The sequence below is a fragment of the Hydra vulgaris genome, chromosome 01, assembly GCF_038396675.1.
Source record: "Hydra vulgaris chromosome 01, alternate assembly HydraT2T_AEP".
Lineage (NCBI taxonomy): Eukaryota > Metazoa > Cnidaria > Hydrozoa > Anthoathecata > Hydridae > Hydra > Hydra vulgaris.
Genome location: NC_088920.1, coordinates 34,987,330 through 35,001,914, shown reverse-complemented (window position 1 = coordinate 35,001,914; position 14,585 = coordinate 34,987,330). Strand labels below are relative to the sequence as shown.

Below are 14,585 nucleotides of genomic sequence, written 5' to 3'. Positions count from 1 at the left end.
GTTTTTTAAAAAAGACATGCTTTTGGTGAATGGTGTAATTTACCCTCTGTACAAAATGTCAGATGGAATTCATGGACCATATATATTAAACTTATACTTAAATGGACAAATGCCTTTGAACACCCTTATTTTTTTATCCAAATTTCTGAAAAAGAGGTTCAAAGTTAAGACTAAATGTTCAAAAGGAGATTATATTATGCAGAGTATAATCTCGTATAATTCAAAATACAATATTTAATTTCTCTGTTAAATTAGCGTTATGAATGAAAATCTTAGCGTTATGAAGGACTTGACAGATTTTACAAGAAGTAATGCTAAAACTAAAAATTAATGCAAGATTTACCTCATATTTGTAAAGCTGAAAAATTTTAAGTTTATTTTAACTAATATTTCACGATTAAGGTCAGTTTTTTTCAATTGTTAACAAAAAATCAGTTGGTACATATTAGTACATATAGATTTTGGCTGGTAAATATTGTGTATTTTAATATATATTTATATATGTATACTGTGTATATATATTCGAGTTTTCAAAAATTCATTTTACTTGTTGCATAAAATTTTTTATTAAATATGGGAGATTTTGGAGTTAATAATAAATTTTCTGTAAATAAACAGTTGACTTCTTTTTTTGACAAAAGTCAAAAAGTTTTTAATCAACATCAACGCTCTAAAAGAACTATACCGAAGATTTACACTGAATGTATGAATGGATGAATGAATGAAAAAAATGAATTGAAAAAAGAGAATTTACTTATACTCTGTAAATTTTGAAACAATAATATTGACATAAAAGAGAAAGAAGAAGCATCAATATGCCGCAAAACGTTTTATACAAACAAAAAGTGGGCCTACAGAATTAAATGAATAAGAAAAGTATATGAAAGCGACAAACTAAAATCAAAATCATTATTAAAAAAAACAATAAAACAACAAATATTAGCCAAATTACAACCAATAGTCAGGGTATTGAAACTGAACAACAACAAAAAAACACTTTTCAAATTAATGATTCATTTTCATCTGATAGTACTTTAACATGAAAAAATAACCAGCGACCCCAATAAGCAGTGAAATTGAAAAAATAACTGGTAAAATTTCAGATTTATCCAAAACGAAGTTAACAAAGCTACAAATATCTCCATTACTTAAAATTCTAAATTTTACTCCCTCAACCAAAGGTAATTTACTTTCACTGAAATCTGATTTAAAAGATTGTACAAGCAAAGTAATCATTAATAAATTTTATGAAAATGAATACAGTGATAATTCTTTAGTCAAAATAAATCTAACCCCGATATGTTCAAACCTAATCCCTTTTTATCAAGCATTATGCAACAAATATGCTTTAGAGGAGCTGAAGAGTTAAAAAGGGATTGTCATTAAATCTGCTGATAAAGGAGGTTGCTTGGTTTGGGTGGATGTAGATAACTATAGAGATAAACTTGTATATCAAGACCATTTATTATTAAAAATATATAATAAAAATGACAGCAAGACAGATAATTGTTTCAAAAAAACTCATAAATCTCGTTGATAAGCTCAGTAAATGTTTAATTAAAAAGGAAACTACCTATATAAAAGACACTGTATGGAAAACTATCTATTTTTATGTGTTATCAAAAATTCACAAATCAATTGCAATACAAGGTGTTGTTGAAGAATCCAATAAAGATTATATTAAATGTTTATGCCCAGATGATCTAAAAGGAAGACCAATAGCAGGAGGTTCTTTTTCACCTACACAATATCATTTTGTACTCATTGAAAAAATCTTATCACCTCTTCAACTAAAATTGAAGACATATGTCAAAGGTGATTGGGATTTCATTAGGCTACTAGCTAAAATGGAATACCAAATTACCACATAATACAGTGTTTTTTTTAAAAAACAATTTGTATTTCATTTTTTAAGAAAATTTTTATGGCAATTAAAAAGCTAATTTATCTGAACAAACACCTGTTCTAGTGTATGTGTAGATTGTAGATTAGTGCATGTGTAGATATACAGATTAGTTTATCTTAAGTTACTTAATCTTAAGTTATTAATATATAAAAATGAACCTTTTTTTAAATTATTTCCAATGTTAAAACTCTCAAATAAGAATTTACTTCTTATTTATGAACTCACCTACATAAACAGGGACATGGCACAATGAACATATAAGCAATAAGTAATTTTCACATTACTTTTAATATTTCCTTACCAATAAAAATCAAGTTATGCTATATAATTGTTAATTAATTTTTTTTTTTTTTATATAAAAATTAATTCCCTTTAAAAATTTTTTATTGGAAGTTCAATATAAAGAGGTTTTTATAGTTTAGTAAATCTCATACACAGCTGAATATTTTATATGAAAGGTCTTCTTTGTTAAAGAAAAAATGAAAATATTTGTTAAAATTTTTCTAACAAATATACTTTATTCATCAAAGTATTAACTGTTTTTCTTTAGTTTTTCTTTTCCTGGAACTTTTACTCATATTTGTTATTTTTAATTACTTATGTTAATATAATATTTGTTAAAAATTTTTTTTATTACTGAATATATATATATATATGTATATATATATATATATATATATATATATATATATATATATATATATATATATATATATATATATATATGTATATATATATATATATATATATGTATATATATATATGTATATATATGTATATATATATATATATATATATGTATTTAATAATATATATATATATATATATATATATATATATATATATATATATATATATATATATATATATATATATATATATATATATATATATATGTATATATATATGTATATATATATGTATATATATGTGTATATATATATATATATATATATATATATGTGTGTATATATATCGGGTAGTCATATGAATATATAAATATATATATATATATATGTATATTTATATATATATAAATGAATAAATATATATATATTCATATACTTAATATATGCATACACTTGTAGTATCACTTACGGGGAAAAATTTTACAGTAAAATGAACACTTACAGGGACATTAGCATTATTAGGGAGATTTTAGTGTACCCGTTAATTTTTTGTCCCCATTAGCATCGTTTTTTTGTAAAAAAAATGTCCCCATAAGCATCTTTTATAGAAAATGAAAAGTACATACATCAACTATCAAATAGACTGACTCGCAGTGGAGTTCTACTACATTGACTGAGGGTTTGGTTTGGATCAGCATCAAGATCAGGCTCAGGGTTAGGGTTACGGAAAGGTTTAAATATGGTTATATTACTGTAATTAATCATTTTTGTAAATAGATTAAAATAAAAACGAAATATATAATATATAACAAATAAATAAAAATAACAAAAATAAATATAAAAAACATAGTTTTATAATAAAAAATGAATTTAAATATCTATAAATATAAACAAAAATGTGATAAAAATTAAAAAAATATTATATTTATGATAAAAATAGTATAGAAAAAACAAAAAACAAAACGGGAACAAAGAAACATGTCCCTGTAAGCACCGAGTATGTATATATATATATATATATATATATATATATATATATATATATATATATATATATATATATATATATATATATATATATATATATATATATATATATATATATATATATGTATATATATATATGTATATATATATATTTATGCAAATATATGTAAAACCATGATTGCATTTAATTTTTAAAAATTTGTATAATTTTTTGTTTTTAGTCTGTAAAATTGGTTTTGCATTCAATGACACATCCAATCTATGCGAAGGTAAACATTGAGATTTTGTTTATGAAATAAAAAAAAGAAGAGTTTTTTTTCTGTTGTCAATACTGTTTTCATTTTTTGATCTGTCATAACAAAGTTCACATTGACAAAACTAACTTTAAAAAAATCAATCATGTTGCAAACTGAAATAAAAAAAAGCAGCAAGAAAACCCATGACAACAACATCTTGAAACAACAACATAACAACAACATATTGGAAAAAATTTCCCACAAAAATATTGCTGCAATAAATCTAATCCCCCACAACAATGATTATAATAATTGTAAGAATAATCAAGTATTTGTTTTTAGACATTAATGAATGTGCTTTATCAAGTACAAACAATTGTACAGCTAATGCTAGTTGTAATAACTTCGTTGGTGGATACAATTGCACATGTAAAAGTGGTTTTAATACAAGTAATGGTGATATAGAATTGCTCTCTAATCTTTGTCTAGGTAACTTAGAATACTTAATATATTAGTTTGATTTTATTTTTATAAAATTAATCATAATAATAGAAATGCATAATTCTGTTATGATTTTAATAAGTATAAATTTTTTAAACATTTTAATCCTTTGAGATGTTTTGTTAATTCTCCATAATCAAAGCTATAATATTTTTTAATTTACATTTGGTTAAATATAACTTCAACTCCTTATTCTATTCTTTTGGTTTAAATTTGAAGTCATCTTGAAAAGTCTCACTTTTGTCAGTAGTTTTGTATTTTTAATTGTTGTTTGTGTGCTTGGTCTGGTGTTAGTCTTGATATTGTTTGTGTTCAAGACCTTCTTAGGTTCTTCTTAATTGTTTTGATAGACATGATTTGATAGAGAATTGATTAAAGCTTAAAATAACTTGTTAAAAGCAATCACAAAGAAAAAATATTTTACCTACCATCTCTCTTTAAATAAAAACTTAATTAAAAAGTTGATTGACTTTAAAAAGTTGATTAATTATAATAACTTTATTAATTAAAGCTATGTAGTTTATTAGTTATTGATTAAAATAATTTATTTATTAGAGATAAATATTAAATATCATAAAGACAATACCTGTTTTAAGTTTTCATTTTCATTTCTGCATTTTATTTTGAATCATTTGACTGTTTTAAATTTATTGTATATAGCATTAAATTAGCCTTTGATTCCAATATGAATGTTTTAAAATCTTTTGTTTTTTATATTAATTTTATTTTTATTTCATGCCATCTGATATATAGATATAAATGAATGTGCTGTGACCAGCAAAAACAACTGCTCAGTCAAGGCAACCTGCAACAATTTGGTTGGTGGATACAAATGTATATGTAAAAATGGTTTCAACACAAGTAATGGTGTAATAGAATCCCTCTCTGATCAATGTTTTGTTAATAAAAGTTTAAAAGTCATAATAAAATTATTATCCTTAGGATGTGTTAAATTTTTCAAGCTTTAAATTTTTCTTTCTCTTAATTACCAAGATTAATAATATAAATATATGTATATATTTATTTTGGTTGATGAACATTAATGAATATGTTTTACCTGAGAAAAACAACTTCTTTGCTATTAATATATACAATAATTTAGTTAAATACAGCCTTGTAAGTCGTATTTCTGATTAGCCGAAAGATAGTACCTAAGTACCTAAAGGTTACCTAAAAGTTAATACCTAAGTGAGATTCAGATTTGCCGAAGATGACCATCTGAGTAAGTTTGAGATTTTTTAGAATTTCATTGCTTTAAAAAAAAAAAAAACATTTTAGGTTTTAAACTGGCAGTTAAATCTTATGGAGTCCTCCTAATGTCATAAGAAAATTAATATAAATTTAATAGGAAAACCATAATATTTTACAATTTTTAATGCTGGTAATGTTTAACCATAAAAATAGTCAAGGCATTTATAAATACATGCCTTACTTTAATTTACAACATGAAACTTGTTATTTAAAAAATTATTACCAATCGCTTAAGTACTTTTCTATTACAGAAATTAGGTCCAAAAAATTTTTTTTAAGACAAAGTTTTCTTTTCGATATGTTGCATAAACTTCAAACATTTTCCTATGGTTATAGATATTATTGAATGCTTGTCAAACAAAAAAAACTGCTCAGTAAATACAATATGCTTACTGTAACACTACACTGTACAGTACAATACACAATTAATACAATAGCACAGTAAATACAATATGTACTTCATAAAAAATATGAATAATATAAAAAATATAAAGAAATAGAACACACATTTTGTTTGTTCTATGCTATTTCCAAAATAAAAGCAAACAATTAAAAGAACAAAATAAAGTCTTTTAATTTAACAATCTTAAAAAAAATTAAAAAAGTTGTTTTAATCTTTTTTATGATCATAAAATTTGAATTATAATTTGTAAAATCTAGTATCTTTTTTGGTTATAGACATTAATGAGTGTGAATTTTCAAGCAAAAACAACTGCTCTGCTAATGCAATATGTAACAATTTGGTTGGTGGATACATGTGCACATGTAAAAGTGGGTTCAATACAAGTGGCGGAGGAATAGAATATCTTTCAAACCAGTGTTTAGGTAATATAAGTGATTATGAGTATGTTGTTTTTTCGTTTGTTTCAATTTATTTTTAAAAGAATGTTGCATTTTATTTTGATATAAAAGTTTCTGTTTAAATTTGTTGCATAAAGTTTGCGTCTATCGACATTTATTTATGTTTATAGATATTAATGAATGTGCTTTGTCAAACAAAAACAACTGCTCAGTGAATGCAACATGTAACAATCTAGTTGGTGGATACAACTGCGCATGTAAAAGTGGGTTCAACACAAGTACCGGAGGAATAGAATCTCTTTTAAATCAGTGTTTGGGTAAAAATACAAGTGATAAATTATCAGTTATTTTTGATTGCTAATTATTTTTAGCGATTCCGCATGTTTAAGATATAAAAGTTTCAGGTTTCAATGTGTTGCATAAACTCATTATGTTTTCTATGGTTATAGACATTAATGAATGCGCTTTGTCAAACAAAAATAACTGCTCAGTGAACGCAACCTGTAACAATTTTGTTGGTGGATACAACTGCACATGTAAAAGTGGTTTCAACACAAGTAATGGTGGAATAGAGTTGCTGTTAAGTCAATGTCTTGGTAATAAAACTTATAATAAAATATATATTGTTATTTTCTTTTTCGATTAGTCAAATATAATTGTGTTTAAGTCATATGCTGACTTCTGCATTTATTAGTGTAACAAAAAAATGATCTTATCAAAACATTTTTTTGTAAACTCGTGTTACTTGCCTAAAGATCAGCATAAAATGTAGCAAAAGTGTATTTAAAAATCATTAACAACGAATGACGCCCTATCAAAGTTTGTCACTGTTTGTAGAGCAACTTTCATTAGCATTGTTTGCGTAGAAACATGGTGTTTCTATTCTTTTTTTTTTTGACACAAACTGTCCGCTATATAATATGCTTTAAAACAAAGTTGAAATAAGCATAACATACCAAGTTTGAGTTAAAAGCGATAACCTGTGCAAATATTGTTTAATTTGAATAAAAATTTGTGAAATCTAATATCTTTTTTGGTTGTAGACATTAACGAATGTGAATTTTCAAGCAAAAACAACTGCTCTGCTTTTAATTTAACAATCTTAAAAAAAATTAAAAAAGTTGTTTAAATCTTTTTTAAGATCATAAAATTTGAATTATAATTTGTAAAATCTAGTATCTTTTTTGGTTATAGACATTAATGAGTGTGAATTTTCAAGCAAAAACAACTGCTCTGCTAATGCAATATGTAACAATTTGGTTAGTGGATACATGTGCACATGTAAAAGTGGGTTCAATACAAGTGGCGGAGGAATAGAATATCTTTCAAACCAGTGTTTAGGTAATATAAGTGATTATGAGTATGTTGTTTTTTCGTTTGTTTCAATTTATTTTTAAAAGAATGTTGCATTTTATTTTGATATAAAAGTTTCTGTTTAAATTTGTTGCATAAAGTTTGCGTCTATCGACATTTATTTATGTTTATAGATATTAATGAATGTGCTTTGTCAAACAAAAACAACTGCTCAGTGAATGCAACATGTAACAATCTAGTTGGTGGATACAACTGCGCATGTAAAAGTGGGTTCAACACAAGTACCGGAGGAATAGAATCTCTTTTAAATCAGTGTTTGGGTAAAAATACAAGTGATAAATTATCAGTTATTTTTGATTGCTAATTATTTTTAGCGATTCCGCATGTTTAAGATATAAAAGTTTCAGGTTTCAATGTGTTGCATAAACTCATTATGTTTTCTATGGTTATAGACATTAATGAATGCGCTTTGTCAAACAAAAATAACTGCTCAGTGAACGCAACCTGTAACAATTTTGTTGGTGGATACAACTGCACATGTAAAAGTGGTTTCAACACAAGTAATGGTGGAATAGAGTTGCTGTTAAGTCAATGTCTTGGTAATAAAACTTATAATAAAATATATATTGTTATTTTCTTTTTCGATTAGTCAAATATAATTGTGTTTAAGTCATATGCTGACTTCTGCATTTATTAGTGTAACAAAAAAATGATCTTATCAAAACATTTTTTTGTAAACTCGTGTTACTTGCCTAAAGATCAGCATAAAATGTAGCAAAAGTGTATTTAAAAATCATTAACAACGAATGACGCCCTATCAAAGTTTGTCACTGTTTGTAGAGCAACTTTCATTAGCATTGTTTGCGTAGAAACATGGTGTTTCTATTCTTTTTTTTTTTGACACAAACTGTCCGCTATATAATATGCTTTAAAACAAAGTTGAAATAAGCATAACATACCAAGTTTGAGTTAAAAGCGATAACCTGTGCAAATATTGTTTAATTTGAATAAAAATTTGTGAAATCTAATATCTTTTTTGGTTGTAGACATTAACGAATGTGAATTTTCAAGCAAAAACAACTGCTCTGCTTTTAATTTAACAATCTTAAAAAAAATTAAAAAAGTTGTTTAAATCTTTTTTAAGATCATAAAATTTGAATTATAATTTGTAAAATCTAGTATCTTTTTTGGTTATAGACATTAATGAGTGTGAATTTTCAAGCAAAAACAACTGCTCTGCTAATGCAATATGTAACAATTTGGTTGGTGGATACATGTGCACATGTAAAAGTGGGTTCAATACAAGTGGCGGAGGAATAGAATATCTTTCAAACCAGTGTTTAGGTAATATAAGTGATTATGAGTATGTTGTTTTTTCGTTTGTTTCAATTTATTTTTAAAAGAATGTTGCATTTTATTTTGATATAAAAGTTTCTGTTTAAATTTGTTGCATAAAGTTTGCGTCTATCGACATTTATTTATGTTTATAGATATTAATGAATGTGCTTTGTCAAACAAAAACAACTGCTCAGTGAATGCAACATGTAACAATCTAGTTGGTGGATACAACTGCGCATGTAAAAGTGGGTTCAACACAAGTACCGGAGGAATAGAATCTCTTTTAAATCAGTGTTTGGGTAAAAATACAAGTGATAAATTATCAGTTATTTTTGATTGCTAATTATTTTTAGCGATTCCGCATGTTTAAGATATAAAAGTTTCAGGTTTCAATGTGTTGCATAAACTCATTATGTTTTCTATGGTTATAGACATTAATGAATGCGCTTTGTCAAACAAAAATAACTGCTCAGTGAACGCAACCTGTAACAATTTTGTTGGTGGATACAACTGCACATGTAAAAGTGGTTTCAACACAAGTAATGGTGGAATAGAGTTGCTGTTAAGTCAATGTCTTGGTAATAAAACTTATAATAAAATATATATTGTTATTTTCTTTTTCGATTAGTCAAATATAATTGTGTTTAAGTCATATGCTGACTTCTGCATTTATTAGTGTAACAAAAAAATGATCTTATCAAAACATTTTTTTGTAAACTCGTGTTACTTGCCTTAAGATCAGCATAAAATGTAGCAAAAGTGTATTTAAAAATCATTAACAACGAATGACGCCCTATCAAAGTTTGTCACTATTTGTAGAGCAACTTTCATTAGCATTGTTTGCGTAGAAACATGGTGTTTCTATTCTTTTTTTTTTTGACACAAACTGTCCGCTATATAATATGCTTTAAAACAAAGTTGAAATAAGCATAACATACCAAGTTTGAGTTAAAAGCGATAACCTGTGCAAATATTGTTTAATTTGAATAAAATTTGTGAAATCTAATATCTTTTTTGGTTGTAGACATTAACGAATGTGAATTTTCAAGCAAAAACAACTGCTCTGCTTTTAATTTAACAATCTTAAAAAAAATTAAAAAAGTTGTTTAAATCTTTTTTAAGATCATAAAATTTGAATTATAATTTGTAAAATCTAGTATCTTTTTTGGTTATAGACATTAATGAGTGTGAATTTTCAAGCATAAACAACTGCTCTGCTAATGCAATATGTAACAATTTGGTTGGTGGATACATGTGCACATGTAAAAGTGGGTTCAATACAAGTGGCGGAGGAATAGAATATCTTTCAAACCAGTGTTTAGGTAATATAAGTGATTATGAGTATGTTGTTTTTTCGTTTGTTTCAATTTATTTTTAAAAGAATGTTGCATTTTATTTTGATATAAAAGTTTCTGTTTAAATTTGTTGCATAAAGTTTGCGTCTATCGACATTTATTTATGTTTATAGATATTAATGAATGTGCTTTGTCAAACAAAAACAACTGCTCAGTGAATGCAACATGTAACAATCTAGTTGGTGGATACAACTGCGCATGTAAAAGTGGGTTCAACACAAGTACCGGAGGAATAGAATCTCTTTTAAATCAGTGTTTGGGTAAAAATACAAGTGATAAATTATCAGTTATTTTTGATTGCTAATTATTTTTAGCGATTCCGCATGTTTAAGATATAAAAGTTTCAGGTTTCAATGTGTTGCATAAACTCATTATGTTTTCTATGGTTATAGACATTAATGAATGCGCTTTGTCAAACAAAAATAACTGCTCAGTGAACGCAACCTGTAACAATTTTGTTGGTGGATACAACTGCACATGTAAAAGTGGTTTCAACACAAGTAATGGTGGAATAGAGTTGCTGTTAAGTCAATGTCTTGGTAATAAAACTTATAATAAAATATATATTGTTATTTTCTTTTTCGATTAGTCAAATATAATTGTGTTTAAGTCATATGCTGACTTCTGCATTTATTAGTGTAACAAAAAAATGATCTTATCAAAACATTTTTTTGTAAACTCGTGTTACTTGCCTAAAGATCAGCATAAAATGTAGCAAAAGTGTATTTAAAAATCATTAACAACGAATGACGCCCTATCAAAGTTTGTCACTGTTTGTAGAGCAACTTTCATTAGCATTGTTTGCGTAGAAACATGGTGTTTCTATTCTTTTTTTTTTTGACACAAACTGTCCGCTATATAATATGCTTTAAAACAAAGTTGAAATAAGCATAACATACCAAGTTTGAGTTAAAAGCGATAACCTGTGCAAATATTGTTTAATTTGAATAAAAATTTGTGAAATCTAATATCTTTTTTGGTTGTAGACATTAACGAATGTGAATTTTCAAGCAAAAACAACTGCTCTGCTTTTAATTTAACAATCTTAAAAAAAATTAAAAAAGTTGTTTAAATCTTTTTTAAGATCATAAAATTTGAATTATAATTTGTAAAATCTAGTATCTTTTTTGGTTATAGACATTAATGAGTGTGAATTTTCAAGCAAAAACAACTGCTCTGCTAATGCAATATGTAACAATTTGGTTAGTGGATACATGTGCACATGTAAAAGTGGGTTCAATACAAGTGGCGGAGGAATAGAATATCTTTCAAACCAGTGTTTAGGTAATATAAGTGATTATGAGTATGTTGTTTTTTCGTTTGTTTCAATTTATTTTTAAAAGAATGTTGCATTTTATTTTGATATAAAAGTTTCTGTTTAAATTTGTTGCATAAAGTTTGCGTCTATCGACATTTATTTATGTTTATAGATATTAATGAATGTGCTTTGTCAAACAAAAACAACTGCTCAGTGAATGCAACATGTAACAATCTAGTTGGTGGATACAACTGCGCATGTAAAAGTGGGTTCAACACAAGTACCGGAGGAATAGAATCTCTTTTAAATCAGTGTTTGGGTAAAAATACAAGTGATAAATTATCAGTTATTTTTGATTGCTAATTATTTTTAGCGATTCCGCATGTTTAAGATATAAAAGTTTCAGGTTTCAATGTGTTGCATAAACTCATTATGTTTTCTATGGTTATAGACATTAATGAATGCGCTTTGTCAAACAAAAATAACTGCTCAGTGAACGCAACCTGTAACAATTTTGTTGGTGGATACAACTGCACATGTAAAAGTGGTTTCAACACAAGTAATGGTGGAATAGAGTTGCTGTTAAGTCAATGTCTTGGTAATAAAACTTATAATAAAATATATATTGTTATTTTCTTTTTCGATTAGTCAAATATAATTGTGTTTAAGTCATATGCTGACTTCTGCATTTATTAGTGTAACAAAAAAATGATCTTATCAAAACATTTTTTTGTAAACTCGTGTTACTTGCCTAAAGATCAGCATAAAATGTAGCAAAAGTGTATTTAAAAATCATTAACAACGAATGACGCCCTATCAAAGTTTGTCACTGTTTGTAGAGCAACTTTCATTAGCATTGTTTGCGTAGAAACATGGTGTTTCTATTCTTTTTCTTTTTGACACAAACTGTCCGCTATATAATATGCTTTAAAACAAAGTTGAAATAAGCATAACATACCAAGTTTGAGTTAAAAGCGATAACCTGTGCAAATATTGTTTAATTTGAATAAAAGTTTTAGAAATCTAATATCTTTTTTGGTTGTAGACATTAACGAATGTGAATTTTCAAGCAAAAACAACTGCTCTGCTTTTAATTTAACAATCTTAAAAAAAATTAAAAAAGTTGTTTAAATCTTTTTTATGATCATAAAATTTGAATTATAATTTGTAAAATCTAGTATCTTTTTTGGTTATAGACATTAATGAGTGTGAATTTTCAAGCAAAAACAACTGCTCTGCTAATGCAATATGTAACAATTTGGTTGGTGGATACATGTGCACATGTAAAAGTGGGTTCAATACAAGTGGCGGAGGAATAGAATATCTTTCAAACCAGTGTTTAGGTAATATAAGTGATTATGAGTATGTTGTTTTTTCGTTTGTTTCAATTTATTTTTAAAAGAATGTTGCATTTTATTTTGATATAAAAGTTTCTGTTTAAATTTGTTGCATAAAGTTTGCGTCTATCGACATTTATTTATGTTTATAGATATTAATGAATGTGCTTTGTCAAACAAAAACAACTGCTCAGTGAATGCAACATGTAACAATCTAGTTGGTGGATACAACTGCGCATGTAAAAGTGGGTTCAACACAAGTACCGGAGGAATAGAATCTCTTTTAAATCAGTGTTTGGGTAAAAATACAAGTGATAAATTATCAGTTATTTTTGATTGCTAATTATTTTTAGCGATTCCGCATGTTTAAGATATAAAAGTTTCAGGTTTCAATGTGTTGCATAAACTCATTATGTTTTCTATGGTTATAGACATTAATGAATGCGCTTTGTCAAACAAAAATAACTGCTCAGTGAATGCAACCTGTAACAATTTTGTTGGTGGATACAACTGCACATGTAAAAGTGGTTTCAACACAAGTAATGGTGGAATAGAGTTGCTGTTAAGTCAATGTCTTGGTAATAAAACTTATAATAAAATATATATTGTTATTTTCTTTTTCGATTAGTCAAATATAATTGTGTTTAAGTCATATGCTGACTTCTGCATTTATTAGTGTAACAAAAAAATGATCTTATCAAAACATTTTTTTGTAAACTCGTGTTACTTGCCTAAAGATCAGCATAAAATGTAGCAAAAGTGTATTTAAAAATCATTAACAACGAATGACGCCCTATCAAAGTTTGTCACTGTTTGTAGAGCAACTTTCATTAGCATTGTTTGCGTAGAAACATGGTGTTTCTATTCTTTTTCTTTTTGACACAAACTGTCCGCTATATAATATGCTTTAAAACAAAGTTGAAATAAGCATAACATACCAAGTTTGAGTTAAAAGCGATAACCTGTGCAAATATTGTTTAATTTGAATAAAAATTTGTGAAATCTAATATCTTTTTTGGTTGTAGACATTAACGAATGTGAATTTTCAAGCAAAAACAACTGCTCTGCTTTTAATTTAACAATCTTAAAAAAAATTAAAAAAGTTGTTTAAATCTTTTTTAAGATCATAAAATTTGAATTATAATTTGTAAAATCTAGTATCTTTTTTGGTTATAGACATTAATGAGTGTGAATTTTCAAGCAAAAACAACTGCTCTGCTAATGCAATATGTAACAATTTGGTTGGTGGATACATGTGCACATGTAAAAGTGGGTTCAATACAAGTGGCGGAGGAATAGAATATCTTTCAAACCAGTGTTTAGGTAATATAAGTGATTATGAGTATGTTGTTTTTTCGTTTGTTTCAATTTATTTTTAAAAGAATGTTGCATTTTATTTTGATATAAAAGTTTCTGTTTAAATTTGTTGCATAAAGTTTGCGTCTATCGACATTTATTTATGTTTATAGATATTAATGAATGTGCTTTGTCAAACAAAAACAACTGCTCAGTGAATGCAACATGTAACAATCTAGTTGGTGGATACAACTGCGCATGTAAAAGTGGGTTCAACACAAGTACCGGAGGAATAGAATCTCTTTTAAATCAGTGTTTGGGTAAAAATACAAGTGATAAATTATCAGTTATTTTTGATTGCTAATTATTTTTAGCG

General features: G+C 26.2%; 1 protein-coding gene across 1 annotated transcript; it reads left to right on the top strand.

Moving 5' to 3' along the window:
• The first annotated feature begins 1,487 nt into the window (after positions 1–1,487).
• Positions 1,488–14,573, top strand: LOC136074369 (fibrillin-1-like). The gene is made up of 23 exons (XM_065786676.1): positions 1,488–1,815; positions 3,744–3,791; positions 4,101–4,247; positions 6,189–6,335; positions 6,482–6,628; positions 6,761–6,907; positions 7,506–7,652; positions 7,766–7,957; positions 8,078–8,224; positions 8,823–8,969; positions 9,083–9,274; positions 9,395–9,541; positions 10,139–10,285; positions 10,399–10,590; positions 10,711–10,857; positions 11,456–11,602; positions 11,716–11,895; positions 12,028–12,174; positions 12,773–12,919; positions 13,066–13,212; positions 13,345–13,491; positions 14,090–14,236; positions 14,350–14,573. The coding sequence occupies exons 1-23, from the start codon at positions 1,488–1,490 to the stop codon at positions 14,571–14,573; spliced, it is 3,708 nt and encodes a 1,235-aa protein (XP_065642748.1).
• Positions 14,574–14,585: the final 12 nt, after the last annotated feature.

Excerpts from the sequence above, each read along its gene's own strand:
- LOC136074369 (XM_065786676.1), top strand. The coding sequence starts at position 1,488 with ATGACAGCAAGACAGATAATTGTTTCAAAAAAACTCATAAATCTCGTT. Across the intron at positions 8,225-8,822 it reads GCTGTTAAGTCAATGTCTTG|ACATTAATGAGTGTGAATTT; the intron begins GTAATAAAACTT and ends TTTTGGTTATAG. Across the intron at positions 10,858-11,455 it reads GCTGTTAAGTCAATGTCTTG|ACATTAATGAGTGTGAATTT; the intron begins GTAATAAAACTT and ends TTTTGGTTATAG.